Source organism: Agrilus planipennis, unplaced genomic scaffold (assembly GCF_000699045.2).
Source record: "Agrilus planipennis isolate EAB-ADULT unplaced genomic scaffold, Apla_2.0 scaffold26, whole genome shotgun sequence".
Taxonomy (NCBI): Eukaryota; Metazoa; Arthropoda; class Insecta; order Coleoptera; family Buprestidae; genus Agrilus; species Agrilus planipennis.
The window spans coordinates 1,207,497-1,226,061 of record NW_020439469.1 but is presented as its reverse complement, the minus strand read 5'-3'; the positions used below and the strand labels follow the sequence as shown (position 1 = coordinate 1,226,061).

General features: G+C 33.4%; 2 protein-coding genes across 6 annotated transcripts in view; one reads left to right on the top strand and one right to left on the bottom strand.

Moving 5' to 3' along the window:
* Positions 1-18,565, bottom strand: part of LOC108740021 (mitogen-activated protein kinase-binding protein 1) — a 482,920-nt gene that overhangs the window by 350,104 nt on the left and 114,251 nt on the right. The gene's annotated exons all lie outside the window — the stretch shown is intronic.
* LOC108740084 lies at positions 3,277-11,905 on the top strand. Its single transcript, XM_018474281.2, has 5 exons — positions 3,277-3,402; positions 7,184-7,319; positions 9,265-9,444; positions 10,272-10,377; positions 11,664-11,905. The coding sequence occupies exons 1-5, from the start codon at positions 3,348-3,350 to the stop codon at positions 11,820-11,822; spliced, it is 636 nt and encodes a 211-aa protein (XP_018329783.1). The 5' UTR covers positions 3,277-3,347; the 3' UTR covers positions 11,823-11,905.

Genomic DNA, 18,565 nt, shown 5'->3' with positions numbered 1-18,565 from the left:
TTTTTATCCATTTTTTTCACAATAACAAAAGTTGCTTCACTAAAAATGCTATAATTCACAAACTAATGATCCGACAGCCGTCAAATTTATAGACGCGTCTTTTGAAGGTTAGGACTAACTGAAAATCATATGGATTTAGTTCTGGTGCCGCCATCTATGTGTCAGGCCGGGGACTTTTCAATTGACCCTAGTATATATCCAGACTGACATTCGGGAGAACACTGGCTCGATTCCAGTGTGTCTTCTTTGATGCAATTTTTCTGTTTTTTGCATCATTTAGGCAAATGCTGTCAATTCTTCCCTCCTGTATTCATTTTATACGCCTTATCATGTTTCTCTTCGCAACAATTAACAATTCATTCACACGATTCCGAAAAAGGCGCTGACGAGGTCTTTCCGATCTTTTTCCATAAAGTAGTGTATATGCTTATTAGAAAGACTAAGATTCGAAAAACGACTGGCCAATAATAATAGTTGAATGCTGAGCCATTGTCTCACCCAAATAAACTCCCTATATTTCCATTTTAAGAAGTGCATGTCACGTGTTCAGTATATTGATATTCTTGTACTATTTTTCCAATAAATTCCAATCATGAAGCCGGGCAGCCAACAGTTCTGCTTGTCTTTTACTGAAACCTAAATCACGTACCAAGTCATTGAGGTCATTTTGAGTTATGATATGAGGTTCCTTAATTAAAATGCTGGGCTCAAAAGGCGGATGGGAATAAAAACCCTAGGATTCAATTTCTTAACACGTTATCTATGTTTACTGTTGACATCATTAACTGGTGTTTTAAGCAGTGTTTAAAATACGCGTTTTAAAACACTTTTTTAAATATGCCAACCCTGTGAGATGTGTTCTTTATTTCATACATACCTATAAAAAATACATAGTTCACTAGATAAGTCTACAAATGGAAGGTTGTTGAAAAAATTTTCATCTTAAACTGAAGTTCAAATGTTGTCAGTCCATAAGTTACGCGTTATAATTTTCTGTATAGGCTATCCATACATGAGCGTGTGGAAGAAATAAAAAGCTGTTTTGAGAGAAAAATGGCCACATCGCACAACACCCTACTGTATCGCGAGTTTGAACGTGATAATTATTTCAATGACGTTCCAAAATCAGGCGTGCCGTTGAAACTACCGTCCCAGAAAACGTGGCAAAAGTATCAAAATTGTTAAAGGAAAATCGACGTATAACAGACCAACAGTTAGAGGAGATTCTGCAGATAAGTGCACGACGTGTACACAAAAATTTTTTTACGTCATCTTTGGCATAATTAAAGTTTGTAAGCTATGGGTACCGCATTATTTCAAAGTTGAACAAAAGAAAGCCTGAGTGATTTGGTATAAAAACAATGTTGGAAATGTATGAAAATGCTACTTCAAATAGCGTCAATAATGTATTTTTTACATGGCGGGGTATTTTGGAACGAACAGTTTTGGAAAATCAGCGTGCTATAACCACTTCTTGGTACACAAAAAAAATGTTTGACACTATCGAATTTTTCAATAGCAGTGGAGTTAAAATATTTGCGTCTAGCATTGACCTATATCCCTGTAACTGCACTTTTTTCAACCGTCAAGGGTCAGTAGAAAGAGAGGTTACTGAACTTTTAGTTGCTTGGGATCAAGCTTCAGATATCCTTGAAGAAAATTGGAAGTACATTTTTGATGATTCGTTCTTGCGTATGACTAAGTGTGATGGAAATTATTTTGAAAACTTATCCAGTGACTTTTGTAACTAGTTTTATTGCAGCTGAAAGAATTTCATATTTAATATGTGACGTTTTTTTCAATTAAACACAATTTAAAACACTTTAACATAGAACATGTTTTATTTAGACTGTGTTTTAACCAGTGTCTAAAACATATGCGTTAACACACTTTGTTTTGAAAATTAAAAACTCTGGTAAGAAAAGTATATGACGATATATGTATATTTCGGAACTATACGAAATGGCGCCTCCAGAATACAACGAAAAAGTGATTAGATTTGTGGACTATTTAATGGAAACTTATCTTTCGCCTAATTCACAGTTTCCACTAGCGAATTGGTCATGTTCCTCTGCATGTAGTCTTCTTATTATAAATAATTGTGAACCGTTCCATTCCCGATTTAATTCCGATGTTCATTAATGAAAGCTTCGTTCTATATTTGTGTTGAAACGCCCTTGGAATAAAAGAATTTTATAATTGCATTTGGTATTGGTGTGTTTGGCATTATACGGGTACGAAACATGGACGGTGGGCGCGGCGGAAAAGAAAAGGTTAGAAGCGTTCGAAATGTGGTGTTACAGGCGAATAATGAGCATAACGTGGGTAGAAAATGTTAGAGAAATGAAGAGGTATTAGAAAGAATAGAATAGAGGACTCTATGGAAGTCAATGGAAAATAGGCGAGATAGGTTGGTAGGACACCTTCTCAGACATGAAGGTCTAGTCAGAATGAAGGTGCGTGTCCAACCAGTCTGACGACCTTATGATGATGATGATTTGATATAGTTAGGACAATGAAAATTTATTTATTATATATTTTTCACCTGAGCAGTCGAATGGGATGGTCGGATGAGTTTATGTACTACAGCAGTCAGCAAAAATTGATTATCGAATGAGTTTACATGTTTTAGGCAAGGTTCGGATGAGTTACATACGTTTGATGAATTTTCCTAATTTGCTACTTTCACTCGTCAATAATACAAAAAGTAACGCAAATACTGTTCTTAGAACTAGGCAATATCAATAAAAAGATTTTGCTCAAAAATAAACACTTCACATTAATTAAATTTGCTATGATAGTTAGAAATAATAACCATATGGAATGCCTTACATATTCCGTTTTTTCCGTCTTTTCTGATTTTATTTTTACATGCAACTATAATAATCTACTCAAAGATAATTACGAATTCGATCATATTAAGTACCTATATTCATATCTATTAATTACATTTCGGCGAGCAACGTATCAACTAAAAAAAATTCCTTACTTGGCAGTTTTTTCGTCAATAACACGGAAAGTAACGCAAGTATTGTTCTTGGAAGAAAAACAAAGCGTAAAGAGCATTTGGCTCTCAATGGAGCATATCTGGTTAATTAAATTATGAAGTCCAGATAACAAGTAGACTTCTTCGTATAATCACTTCATGAGCGTACCTAAGTGAAGTGGTCTCAACAATACACTCGTTTTGTGTAAACATCTCCAATCGTACCGCACTCTTTCCTCATCTATCAGACATTGGCAAAATGATAAAGGTTTCACTATAAAATAGAAATAATCACGTTAACAAGTCAGTCTTCGTAAGGTATCTCAATTTATACAATTCGTAAGAACATCAAAACAAAAAAATGAAGACAATATTGTTTCTCTGTCTAATCGCTTGCATAGGATTGTCTAACGCAAGTAAGTAACTGCTAGATGTAAATAATTGAATACTATTACAACGAATATTTGATATATGCTTTGATGAACTCAATACCGCATAAACTTTCGAATTAACTGAGTTACATTCAAGTAACGATCGAGAGATACCGGGATCGTACCCGACGCCTTCACCAATTTCGTATTAAGTTTAGAAAATAATTAAATGATTTATGATAATTTATTTAATATATACTAATAAATAGATAAAACTATAATGCATTTAAACGTGAATAAATCAATAATTAAGAAATAGTTAAACAATACTATACTTAAATAAATTATGACTTGAGACGGTTATCCGTCTCACCGCCCTAACTCATTTTTTGAATGGGTAAGATCGTTAAAGAAGTTACCCACATAGTACGTAAGGTAAAAGGCCCAGTTTCTGACACTCTAAGAGTGACAGCTAAGATTATATTACGATAACTAAAATAATATTTCATTAGAACAAATAATTTTAATTCTATAAACAAGTTCAGAGTTTCTAGAAAAACTCATATACGCGATATAATTATTTGAAGCGAATTAGTAATTTTAATTAATGATTTAAAAAGTGATGTTTGAAGACCCAGTTTCTGACACTTAAAATTTCTTGTGTTGTAGTTTCTGACACTGCCATCGGCCTAGTTTCTGACACACATTTGATGATGGTTCTCTCTCGGTTAAATTATGTATTATCAGGTTTAAATAAACTATAAGTAATTAAGTATTCATTAAAGATAAATTAAATATTTATTATAAGTAAGATATTGTTATTTTTAACAAAAATAATTAACTCCTGAAAATAACAAATAAAAATATGTATTTGTATCATCAATAAAATTTATAATTCAATTGAAAGTAAAAATTATCATAGTAATAATCATTTTAACACTAACAAAGATGAAATTTCTTTTACAACAATCATTTTCGTATTTGAAAGAATTATTTATAACAGTGAATATAATGTTTAGTTTATTCACAAAAATATTAAATGAATATTTATCGCTGTAATTACAGAAAATAGTATATCAAATCATAATAATCATAATAAATACAAATTTTGAAACATTTTATGGATGTCAACAAACAAATGTCCTGCTGAGTAAGAGGTAATAATGTGAGTGTCAATAACTGCGACATACCTATAAAATTGAGCCTAGTTATTGACACTTATATTTTATTAATAAAGCTTTATTTAATATGATTTATTGATTTTTTAGACTAAATAATGGTTCATTATTAAACAATTTATATGTATTTTATTATATTTTTATACTTATATAATGATTATTTCACTGATTGAATCGTCGAACGCGCTTCCGTAATTTGCTTAGACCATAACTAAAAAATGGCTTCCGACGTCACTCCACACTTAAAGATTGTTTTTTATTAAGATTTCTTATTTTTTATTATTGTGCTTGTCATTATTAGGTACAGAATGATTATTTCACTGATTGAATCGTCGAACGCGCTTCCGTAATTTGCTTAGATCATAACTAAAAAATGGCTTCCGACGTCACTTCACACTTAAAGATTGTTTTTTATTAAGATTTCTTATTTTTTATTATTGTGCTTGTCATTATTAGGTACAGAATAAATTTATTTTAATTTTTAAAAAAATTATTAACCCACTTAAGATCTTTTCTTTTTTTTAACTCAACATAAACCTAAAATTGTCAGAAACTAGGCCAGTGTCAATAACTGGGTCTTTTACCGTACGCACACTGAGTATTATACAATAATTACACTGTAAATCTAAATGCGTTATTTTAACTCACTCAAGTGTGTTATTTGGATGTAGTCACTTTTTACACATTTTTAAGTGAATTATTTCAAAATGCACTCCATCCGCGTTAAAATACCCCTACAAGTGCGTCATTATCGGTGCATTAACATAATAATATAACGCGTTATTAATGTGTCAATTTTAGAGAAGCATCATGAAATATAACCTCAAATAAGCATTTATTTCTTTCAATTTTACATTTGAGTTTTTAGATAGAACTGAAAACATGAAAGTATNCCGGCTGGATCCTAGAAAAAGTGGCGGATTCGCCGGGTACCAGATCCAAACCCGGCCCACTTTTATTTACGATATCTTTCTCGAAGTTAATACAAAATATTACAATGCCCCAATATAAACACACGATCAAAACAACACTCACTACGTTTGTGTTGTCTTTCTCTTACCATAACCTTAGCAAATCCATCAAAAAGTTTGTAGTTCTGCGAAAGTTAGTCACTTTGTGGAGTTAACTTTAGTGATTAGAAGGTGTCGTAAACTACACATTCGCCCCTTTTAGTCTGTTCAACATTACCTACAATTAATTGTATGTGACTTTTTCAGAGTAATCATCAATTATTTTACTTTTTTTTTAAGAATATCGGTAAAAGCCAAGAAGCTAGATGTATCTGGCTTCTCCAACTACAGCTTGAGTGATGTAAACGTTGGGCTAAACAGCTTTGGTTTTACTGTAACACTTCATTCTATTAAAGCATCCGGAGAAGATTTAGGCCTTCACTCACTATTGGGAAATGACGTTGAGATCAAAAGTCTAGAGTAAGTGTCTGAAATATTTTATATTATTTAATTGTTGGTGGATTGCGTGCTTTACAGTTACGTATCTTAATAACGTATCAGTTGAAAATGAATTTAGGAAAAAAATTCCCCGAGAAAAAACCCAGGGAAAAACGTCCCTTTGGAGAAAATCCCAGCAAAATTGTTATTAATTAGTTGAAACGTTCAAAAGCTTTGGAAAATAATAATTTGTTTTAGTAAGTTTTATTAAGATTAACGAGTAGGTACAGATGTCCGGTTTTTAAATTGTTGTCAGTACATATTTACTAATTGAAAACCTCATGGCGGGGATGAAAACCCAATAAATGTTAAATGACCCAATTTGACTCATACTAAAACCCAATTACAAAACAATAAGATATGAAGTAGTAAGCTTATTATGCTTCTACCTCAAACAGTATTATCTTATTTTCAGTAATTCTTATTATTATTAAAACTACATGGTACTGTTTGTACTTTGCTTTTTATAGTGGGGACATTTTTTCCGGTGGCGGGGGTTTCTTTTTGAGGGCTTCTTCCAGGGATGTTTTTTCTAACATCGTAGAAAATATACTCTGACAGTTTCCCGCAGATTTGTGTCACAATAGTTAATCTGATAATGTTTCGTTAGCTATAGTGGCGTTATCAATAAGTAACCTAATACTGTAGTGGCAATTTATACTGTACGTCATGATTATAGACAGTGCAAGTATAAGAAACTTACGAATAATTATATTTTATACGGATATATGAAGATCAACTACAAATAAGTTGATACATGAATCTAAGAATGGTACACCTAAGGTTATTATATTTCCTTTTCTTTTCAGGCTCGAATTCAAAGGAATCCAATATAAAGTGGAGTTCTCCTGGATTTACCTTCTGAAATTCAGACTTCGAAAATTGAATGTTCTTCCACATGTCGATGGTGGTTCGGTTAGTGAATGAGTTGTTTTGACACCTATGTTGGGCGTCAAGAAAATTACACACATTTACAGGTAAAAATAACGTACATTTCGTGTATTAATAAAAATTACGCTCTTATTATGGGTTGAAATAACGCACTTGAATTTGCAGTGTAACGTTCCTCTTCGTTTCATTTTCTAATAATTAAACGGTAAATAAAATTTTAAAATTAACTGATACCATTTTAGCACATTGTTTTACCAAATTTTTTACTAATAAACTAATAACATGTACTAAAATCTTGCTTACTTCTAGAAATAAGTTTTCCGAATTCAATCATTGATAATATCTCTGGAGCAGGCCTAAACAAGTCTATTGAGTACATTAAGGGCTTCGCAGCTAAATTCGATCCAATCTCCGTTGCGAATGTGAATAAAAGCAGTTTTACTGGGTAAGTATAAATGTCCTAGACATATTGTAAAATTACGTGTATTATAAAACGCGAACGCTTTCTAAAATAGGATGAAAACAAATCACCAAAATTATATAATCTTCCTTGAGACATTCAAAGCCTTTGGGATAGGTCACAAATTTTAAGGGTCTCAAGGTAGAAATAACATGAGTTCATAATCATCATCATCAAAAGGTCGTCAGTTCTAACACTGATTGAACACGCAACTCTACTGTTTCCTCTTCCAAGCTACTCTTGGCATTTCCCTAAAATTAGAACATCCCACATCCTTAACTATTTGGGGACAGTAATCTAATCTAGGTCAACCTCTACTCCTCTTAACTCCCGTTTTTGCCTCTAAAACTTCTCTGACTAGACCTTCATGCCTGAGAAGGTGTGTTAGCAACCTACCGCGCCTATTTTTTGAAGTGAAAACTTCTTGAGCGACGTTGGGCACTTTTTGGCAGGGGAAAATGTTATGGGTTCGCGTCACCGACATGCTTCTAGTAGTATATCTGTAGCTATACAGCTACGACGATCGATGCGGTTTTTACGCGATACTTAGATAAATTACAATCAAACGTTTTCATTTCTTACTTTAGTTACCATAAGCCTATTATATCTTCTTTAGAACACAATGAAATAATTGAAAGTACAAAATGTCTAAGTATTGTTGAAATTAATGATGACAATGATGCAAACAATGTTAAAAATCAAGTACATTGGAATTTACGTAAATATTTGAATAATAAAAAAACATATAAACATGCATATAATTGTTGCTCGGAGTGTCAATAGATGTGAAAACCAGATTGACGTTGATAATTTTTATTCAAACATTGTGAAATTTCAAATTTTAATACTAAAAGTTCTGAGTTTTCACTTCTATCGGCAGTCCCTATAACTGCCAATTTTTTATTAATTTCCATAGAGTCTTCTGTTCTCCTATTCTTTCTAATACCTCTTCATTTGTAACCTTCTCTATCCACAGTATCCTCATCATTCGCCAGTAACGCCACATTTCGAACGCTTCGAACATTTTCTTTTCCACTGCAACCACATTCCATGTTTTGCACCCGTACAGTGCCGTGCTCCAAACATACACCTTTAACAACCTTTTTCGAATTTCTAAATTAGACGTTCGCGAGCATAGAAGTGATTTCTTTTTATTGAAGACGACTCTACCCTGCGCTATCCTCTGCTTAATACTCCTAATATTTTTGTTTTACATTTCTTAATTTTCATAATACCTACTGCTCTTATTACCATATAAATAGTTTTTTTTTTCTTGCTAAACATATCTGTTATCCATCTATCCAGTTCATCATCATTCAAGTGAAGTAAGAGGATAAATTGTAATATTAACCACCAAATTTATTTAAAACCTTCGGTAAATATTAAAATCCAAATGAATGAAAACCAGTAGTTTGATATTCAATTTCCTGCTAGGATGAGATATTTCCTAAATTAATGTTACAATAGACCTCTGCTTCCGCTTCCGCAATTACGGAATAATCTCATTATTGTTATTAGTGGTGTTATTTTTTTCCCCTTTAACTGCCGAATACCCGGCGTCATTATCAAGTACCCGGCTGGATCCTAGAAAAAGTGGCGGATTCGCCGGGTACCAGATCCAAACCCGGCCCACTTTTATTTACGATATCTTTCTCGAAGTTAATACAAAATATTACAATGCCCCAATATAAACACACGATCAAAACAACACTCACTACGTTTGTGTTGTCTTTCTCTTACCATAACCTTAGCAAATCCATCAAAAAGTTTGTAGTTCTGCGAAAGTTAGTCACTTTGTGGAGTTAACTTTAGTGATTAGAAGGTGTCGTAAACTACACATTCGCCCCTTTTAGTCTGTTCAACATTACCTACAATTAATTGTATGTGACTTTTTCAGAGTAATCATCAATTATTTTACTTTTTTTTTAAGAATATCGGTAAAAGCCAAGAAGCTAGATGTATCTGGCTTCTCCAACTACAGCTTGAGTGATGTAAACGTTGGGCTAAACAGCTTTGGTTTTACTGTAACACTTCATTCTATTAAAGCATCCGGAGAAGATTTAGGCCTTCACTCACTATTGGGAAATGACGTTGAGATCAAAAGTCTAGAGTAAGTGTCTGAAATATTTTATATTATTTAATTGTTGGTGGATTGCGTGCTTTACAGTTACGTATCTTAATAACGTATCAGTTGAAAATGAATTTAGGAAAAAAATTCCCCGAGAAAAAACCCAGGGAAAAACGTCCCTTTGGAGAAAATCCCAGCAAAATTGTTATTAATTAGTTGAAACGTTCAAAAGCTTTGGAAAATAATAATTTGTTTTAGTAAGTTTTATTAAGATTAACGAGTAGGTACAGATGTCCGGTTTTTAAATTGTTGTCAGTACATATTTACTAATTGAAAACCTCATGGCGGGGATGAAAACCCAATAAATGTTAAATGACCCAATTTCACTCATACTAAAACCCAATTACAAAACAATAAGATATGAAGTAGTAAGCTTATTATGCTTCTACCTCAAACAGTATTATCTTATTTTCAGTAATTCTTATTATTATTAAAACTACATGGTACTGTTTGTACTTTGCTTTTTATAGTGGGGACATTTTTTCCGGTGGCGGGGGTTTCTTTTTGAGGGCTTCTTCCAGGGATGTTTTTTCTAACATCGTAGAAAATATACTCTGACAGTTTCCCGCAGATTTGTGTCACAATAGTTAATCTGATAATGTTTCGTTAGCTATAGTGGCGTTATCAATAAGTAACCTAATACTGTAGTGGCAATTTATACTGTACGTCATGATTATAGACAGTGCAAGTATAAGAAACTTACGAATAATTATATTTTATACGGATATATGAAGATCAACTACAAATAAGTTGATACATGAATCTAAGAATGGTACACCTAAGGTTATTATATTTCCTTTTCTTTTCAGGCTCGAATTCAAAGGAATCCAATATAAAGTGGAGTTCTCCTGGATTTACCTTCTGAAATTCAGACTTCGAAAATTGAATGTTCTTCCACATGTCGATGGTGGTTCGGTTAGTTCAATACATTTACCCATGTATAAAAAAATCTGAATCTAAATCAAACGTGACTTAAAATTTCATTGCAAAACTTTAAAAAACAATTTTTTCGAACGTTGACATAAGTTAAGAAACCAAAGGAAACAATAATTAACAAAATTGTTTTTACTCTTTGCTTTATGCTCTCTGCATACTATGCAATCGTTACTTCCATCCTATTCTATTCATCTTTCCCTCTCTCCATAAGTACTATTAATCCTCTTCTCCTGTTGCATCAACTTCTTTCCACCAACATTGCAGGATGTAATCTTTTCCAATTTATTTATTCACCATCTTCATCACTCCAGTCTGCGCCGCTTTCTTTTTTCTATTTCCATCCATTCCATACACTCTCATCTTAAGTCTTTTAGTCTGTGCAGGACCTCTTTATCTCTTTTTACTTCCGTTTCTTCCTCCTCCTCCAATTCTTCTATCACTTTTATTGACGTGACAACGTTTTATAATTCGATGGAGCCGGCTGCACGCACGAAAAAACGTGACTCATGCGGCGTTACCTCGCTCTGAGGCGTTCCATTTAAGGTTTGAAGTGCAAGCGAGAACGCGGAACGAGCGACAAAGAGGCACAATCGGCTTCCGCGTTCGGCAGCGTTCGACATCTGTCTCTCTCCTACTTGAGTGAGCGATGCGTCCGCGTGGACAGCTGCTATACAATAATACATTTCCATTTACCTCCTTCTCTATATCCATACAAAATATCTATCAAACAAATAAAATTAAAATTTTCTTTTGAAAAATGAAACCATTCCAGTATTTTCTTATGACGTTGTCACGTTCAACTATCGTCAGTAAACCGACTTTACGGACAACCGATTTTTTTTTATTCCTTCTATCACACTTGAATCTTTTAACTCTTCTTCCATTTTTCCCATAAGAATTATGGTCAATTTTTCTTCCATAATTCCTTATATTTTCATACTTTACCCTAGTTGAATCTTCTTTCCCATTTTCATGTCTTCTCCACTCTCACTGTGTGTCACCTGTAGTTCACTCATACAAACTATGTCTACACCTCCTGTATGTTCTTTTTCTTCTAATTATTCACTACTATCAATATAAAATTTATTTATTTTTCTAATCCTTTCCTGTTTTATATACCAGTCTTTTCCCTTAACAACCCTATCATTTTTACATCTTAAATCCTAATTATCCATACGTCTTATAGGGACATAGGAACTACTCACCCTCGCCAATAATTATAAAAAAATAGAAAAACAGTTTATAAAAATTATTCTCTATTTCAGGCACATATCGTTTGGCATTCAAATGACCATTATGTCGACTTCACAACTGATGATGCGGCTATTCAGAAGGTAAACCGTTGGCTCGTTAAAAACCAGAAAAATTATAGCGCAGTACTGTTAAATCACGTAAACAGTATCTTGAACACTTTACAATCTTAAGTCTCCTATATGTATTAGCATGAAATACCTAAATGTACCGAAGAACTTACTGTAAATGCAATAAAATAAATTTGAAATAAAAAGCACGACTTTCTGATCAAACCATAAAACATCAATCTACGCATTGTCGATCGTAGAAGCAGTTACTTGTTAGGACTGTAGATTTTTTTCAGAATATCTATTGAATTAAATGCAAAGAAAGAATATACATGATCGACAGACTGGTGCAGTATTCATTTGTGCCGTTCAATATTTGTAGACTGTATTTTTTTGTAGACCAGAAAAATAAAAAAACTATTTAAATTTAATCAATGGTAGAAGGCTTTACTTGTTGATACTTCATAATCAATTCAAGGAAACTAAAGTAAAAATCAAACGGTATAGTTACTTTCTATAAAAACCATTAATACGCTAGCCAAATTTATCATCATCATCATCATCAATCATAAGGTCGTCAGCCCTAAGATTGGTTGGACACGTATCTCCACTCTTTCCTATCCTGAGCTAATCTTCGAATTTCCCTAAAATTAGAACAACCCACATCCTTATCTATTTGCGAATAGTAATCTAACCTAGGTCTACCTCTACCCCTCCTAACTCCTGTTTCTGACTCTAATATGTCTCTGACTAGGCCTTTGTGTCTGAAAAGGTGTCTTCCCGACCCATCTCGCCAATTTCTTATTGACTTCCATAGAGTCCTTTGTTCTCCTATTCTTTCTAATACCTCTTCATTTCAAACCTCTTCTACCCACGTTATCCTCATCATTCACTTATAACAGGGATGGCGAACCTCGTGCCATTTTTATAAAGAAAAGTTTAATCAGGTCATAGACGTGCCATCAAATTGTTTTGTCTCTGTTATTCTTGGGAAAAAAAATAATACCAACTCACAATTCTACAAGCAAATAGGAACATTTTGCAAAGTTTAAATTATACGTGCAATTTAAATTTAAGTAAAATTAGTGTGACTTCTGCTTTTGCAGATTAGATGACAAATAACTTATGTTAGGTTTGTAGGATGTTAATTTTAGCAGAATGGATGCTGAACTGGCGTCATCTACCAAACGGTTTGTAACTGCGAGTTTTTAATGTTATTAATCTCTGAAAATAATGACTCGCAGGCATAGGTTGATGAAAACATTATTAAAATATCATATGCCAGCTTTTTCAAAAAATTAAATGTGTTTGTTTATTTCCAAAATTTTGTTATTAGCATTTTCACTTGCATTACCCGTCGATCTTTCTGTTTCAATTAGTTGTAACTCTTTCCTTGTTCTAACAACTTTTTGAATCATATTGAACTAGACTAGATATCAATCAGCTGCATTTCAGATTCTTCAATTTATTTTAACAAATGTCACATCAGGGCACATAATAAACTTTCGNAGATTCTTCAATTTATTTTATCAAATGTCACATCAGGGTACATAATAAACTTTCGTATTAGTATTTCCGATAATTCTCTGAAGTGAGAAAATCTTGCTGAAAATTCCTTGATTAAAGAATCAATGACAGAAACATTAGTGACGTGCCCAAAATATTGTGTGCACGCGTGCCATTGGTTCGCCATCCCTGACATATAACACTACATTTCGAAGGCTTCTAACCTTTCCTTTTCCACCGCGCCCACTGTCCATATTTCGCACCAGTACAACGCCGCGCTCCAAACATACACTTTTAACAATCTTTTTCGAATTTCTAATTTAACCGTTCGCGAGCATAGAAGTGTCTTCTTTTTATTAAAGGCGACACAACCCTGCGCTATCTTCTGCTTTATATCCCTACTAGTCCTTCCGTCCTGACTTATCTGACTTCCTAGATATCTAAAATCAGCCACTTTTTCCAATTTTTCGTCTCCTATCTTTATATTGGCTCTCTTCTTATTTTTTCTTCCCTTGCATACCAGTATTTTAGTTTTACTTTTATTTATTTTCATACAGTACTGATCTATCAGTACCGCTTCCATTTTATTTAAATCTATCTCTAGGTTCTGCTTGTTGGATGCTAATACTGCTATATCATCTGCAAATCTAAGCATACTAATTTTTTGCACCTCTATATCTATCCCTAGAGTTGTACTGTCTTTAATGATGTTGATCGCGTCTTCGATGTAAAGATTAAAAAGTACCGGTGACAGTGTGCATCCTTGTCTGACTCCCTTCTCTACGTTGTTGACCAGTTCTATAACTGCCTGTTAAAATAATCTGTTTGTTGCTTGTTTATAACTGGCCCACTATTTCATACACCATTGTCCTACTTTAGAAACTGAATGGGATTCTAAAGTAAGTGAAATTCCAACGGATTGTTTTTGTCCCAGGGATGTTCTGATCTCATCTGTGTAATGAGTTCCGCAAATCATCAGAAAAAATTAATATTTACTATCTTAATATTTACATCTCTACCTTGCAGCCCTATCTCTATAACTGCTTGTTGCTCTTTATACAAACGAAGTATAACTCTTCTATCTTTGTAACTCATCCCTACATTTTTATGTATATTTAACATCTTGTCCCATTTAACATTGTCAAAGCTTTTTCTAAATCTACAAATCCTATGTACGCACTCTTTCCTTTTTCAATCGTTTTCTCTATTGTTACCCGTAAAGCTAGAATATCCTCCCGTATTCCTCTATTTCTTCTAAACCCAAATTGATCTTTCCCTAATAGTTCTTCCGCCCTTTTTGCCATCCCCCTCTGTACAATTCTAGTTAAGATTTTTGACGCATGGGAAGATAAGCCAATTGTTCTAAATGTCTCGCACCTATCCGCGACCCTCTTTTTATGTAATGTTACTACTACGTTGCGTTTATAATCCTCTGGGACTTTCCCCGTTTCGTAAATGTTTTAGAATTTCCCTCTGTATCCCATCTACACCTGGCCTATTATTATTTTTTATGTTCTTAATGCCACATTGAACTCTTCTCTCATTATGGGATAACCAAGCTCATCTATCTCCTTACCCATGTGCCTTTTCCTCATCTTATAACAAAATGACACCTTCCTCGTTTCTTATATTATTACTACTGTATCCTCTCTAAAATTCCTTTTAATTATATTATACGACTCATCGGTTTTACCTACTTCAAACTTTTCTTCTACTTCTTTACACATCTAATTAATCCACTGTTCCTAGCTGCCCTACACTTCCTAATTATTTCCCACTTTATAGCTTTACATCTCTTTTTCCCTTCTTGGTCTGTCCTGTTTTTGTATTTCCGCCTTTCGTCTATTAATCCTACAATCTCACTTGTTATCCAGGGTTTCCTACTTTCGTTTCGTTTAAGACCTAGTATATCTGTAGCTGCTGACTTTAGGCACGTTTTAATGCAGTTCCATTCTGTCTCTATGTCCCCGTCATTCGTTTCTCCCACCGCCTTTAGTATTTCGTCTGTCCTTTTACCTAGCCTATCAGGCGTTTCGTTACGTTTAGGCTTTCGAGTCGAGACGCCTCCTACCTTCCCTCTTTTTCAGAATTTTCAATTTAAGATTGGTGTTCATAACTACTAAGTTATGATCGCTATCTATATCTGCTCCTGGATGACTCCTACAGTCCTTCACTTGATTTTTAAATCTTTCTTCGAAACTTTACGGTTTGGCATAGATGTTAATATATCATTGGAGAGCAACAAATTAGTTGTAGCAAAATATGATAATATTTGTGGGCTTACGGATTGGCTACGATAAGTTTATGGGCATGCAATCTACATAAGCTGATCCAACAATGACCTGCGTAAGTTGAGAAAGAACGAAAAGAACAAAAATGAGCTAAGATTTGAACGAATGGGAAGTTAGGAAGTACTACATAGAGGGGCAACGAGTCCCAGATGGAATATACCACAGACGGCGGAGAATGTAACAATACAATCTGAAGATCCAAATAACTACAGTCTCAAGTGGAAACAAAAAAGAATAAGATACGTTCATTCTCACACATAACACACGTCTGCGAAATTTTTTTTTGAAAAGTTTTTTTTTTTAATTGTTAATATTTGTCGTAATTGTCTTAAAAGTAACAGAAAACGATATTTATATGGTATATACCACGTCACATTAACCCATAAATGCTCAGAGAACACATCTCCATTTGAACCCTTGCCATGTAATGAGTGCGACGAAAAAAAATTTGATAACTAGTGTTTCTATGTTTTTAACGATGCTCTTTTCGATGGTGTTAGTTAAAACTACCTCCGACAATATTAAAGCATGGAAAGATCGAAAATAAGCAAAAAAAACGTGATTTTTGAATTAACTTCCTTCTTAAAAAGTAATTTTTTGTGTCCTTACGATTTTTTTATATGCTTAAAACCTATATAGATCATGACCTCGATATCTAAATATGAAATAATCAGCGTTGGTCAAGTCGAAATGCCTTTACAAACTGTTTGATCAAACCAGTGGTTTCTTCTTTCAAACTCGTATTGATGACATTTTTCACTCCAACTTCCAATTGAATTTTAATTTGGACATAGAAATACCGAATAACAATGATTTTGATTTACCATAAGTTCATTGTCTTAACACTTCAACACATAACCGGCATATTTTATCGTAACCCAGTGTTTATCTTGGTGACAACTTCATTCTGAAGTAAGCTTAATAAGCATTTTTTACAAAGTCTGTTATATTCAATCTTTGCTTAACTATTGTATATTGTCCGCAAATGTAAAAAAATACATTTGAATTGTTTTTACAGAAGCCTTAGNAAAAAAAATGTGACGTGATACGTTAAAACAAAGTTTATATTTTCAAATTATAGACCAATATTTACATGCTTAAGATAAATTTATACAAAAAACTTTTTTATCGCAGACCTGTGTAATTTATTGCAGACTTTGCCTATTCTGATCGTCCTAACTATAAAATGGTGGTGTAATATATTTGAATTTGAATTTCCGCGTAAAGCTCATAATTTTAATTTTCTGTAAAGGATTGTGTGTTTGTAGGTTTTCTTTTTATTGTCTATTAAATTTTGTCAAACGAGATGTCGCAAGAATATTGACAAAAATAGATTTCTGTAAAAGTATGTATATATGGAGCTTTTGCTTTTATTGTTTATTGAATTTTATCAGTAGATGGCACAAAAACGTTGAAAAATGGAGAGTGAGCAAGATTAAACCAGTTTAAATCAGAATTTTCAACGAACAGATTTTGGGAATAAATTCTAGATTAAACAATGGTAATAATAATAGTTTAAATTTTATCTCGTTTTATCAGTACATTACACATAAACGAAACAAGCTGTTTACTCAAAAGAAAAAACTTCTTTTGTAGATTCAATTACAATTACATATAGATATATTTATTTACAATTATAATAACAGAAACTGCAGGGTGTTTCTGAAATTACCAGCAAGCTTTGGAGGGCATCGCATGGTGAGAAAAGCAGCGTGAAAGGAACAAAGAAAACTGAAAGAAAACCAAACGAAGTTGCAATCCGAAAACGACCTTGGGCGTGAATTGGCAACGATAGAGAAATTGCGATAACAACTAAGCAGCTACATTGTTGAAAAATGTAAACAGTGACGGTAGTAGAACGACTAATGAAGTACAGTAAAACCCCGATTAACGCTGTTTCGTTTAGCGCTGTTTCGGTTTAGAGCTCTTTTATTTCAACCCGGGGATTCCCCGAAATTGTGCGCAGCGCTAGGTTTTATGGACCAATTTGTTGAAAATGATCCAAATTTTGACAGGAGTTCAAAAGCAAGGTGGGGTGTTAGAGATGTTTTATCCACTTATCAACAACTTCTAACAGAACGCAAAAGGAAAACGCAAACTACATTAAATGCCTTTTTGACAAATGAAAGAAAAAATTAACGTTATTAAAATTAAATAAGTAAATCAGTATCTTCTGGATAGGTAATGACAATTTATTTAAACTTCCAAACCAGGTATTCTCAAGTTGCGTTTAACTTTTTTATGAAAAAAATAAATTATAACACCACTACGTACATTCATACATACAAAAATTATTCTGAATAGCGTAAAAACGTCCGACATTTGGCGTACTTCATTTATAGCGATCATGTACGGCCGTGTAAATCACTATCGTCCTGCATTGGGTTTGATACACGGGCTACTTCGTACAACTCACTACAATGAATAAGTCAAACAGACTTAGATCAGGACTACGCGGCGTATCTCGATTCTATTCAGCATCTAAGAAAATGTTCGTCTAGAAATTCACGTATTGATCAACACAATAATACTATTCTGCACTGGCCTATAACACTAACACATTGACCTACTTTTAATAGCTTCAACTGTCAACATACATACGAAATACAAGCCTCAAAACAAATGCAACACGGGTGCGGCTGATTGAATGCGACGTTGCAATGTCGTATTTCTCCGCGTGATAATACCTGGGCCGGTCTGACCGTTGACTGTAGTTGTAAATACGTTTTTCTTAAAAACGGCGGACTTTCGAGTCTCGAAACATTTAATGTTTTTGTTTCATAGTGCAAACTTGCTATTTGTTTCGGAAACAACCTATATATGCAAGTGGTATATTGTAAATACTTCTACATCATTAAATTATTTACAAACCTTTCAACACATGTATAGGCACCTATACAGGTTATATCCCCTACATTTAAACATAGAGGGTTGCCATTTTCGCAATAGATTGCTATTTTTTCATTCAATTCTATTCGAAAACATGCCCAGAATTTAATTTAATTTAAAAAAGTAGTTTTCCAAGTTCTAATATATTTGCACCAATTAAAAAAAATTCTACATATTCTC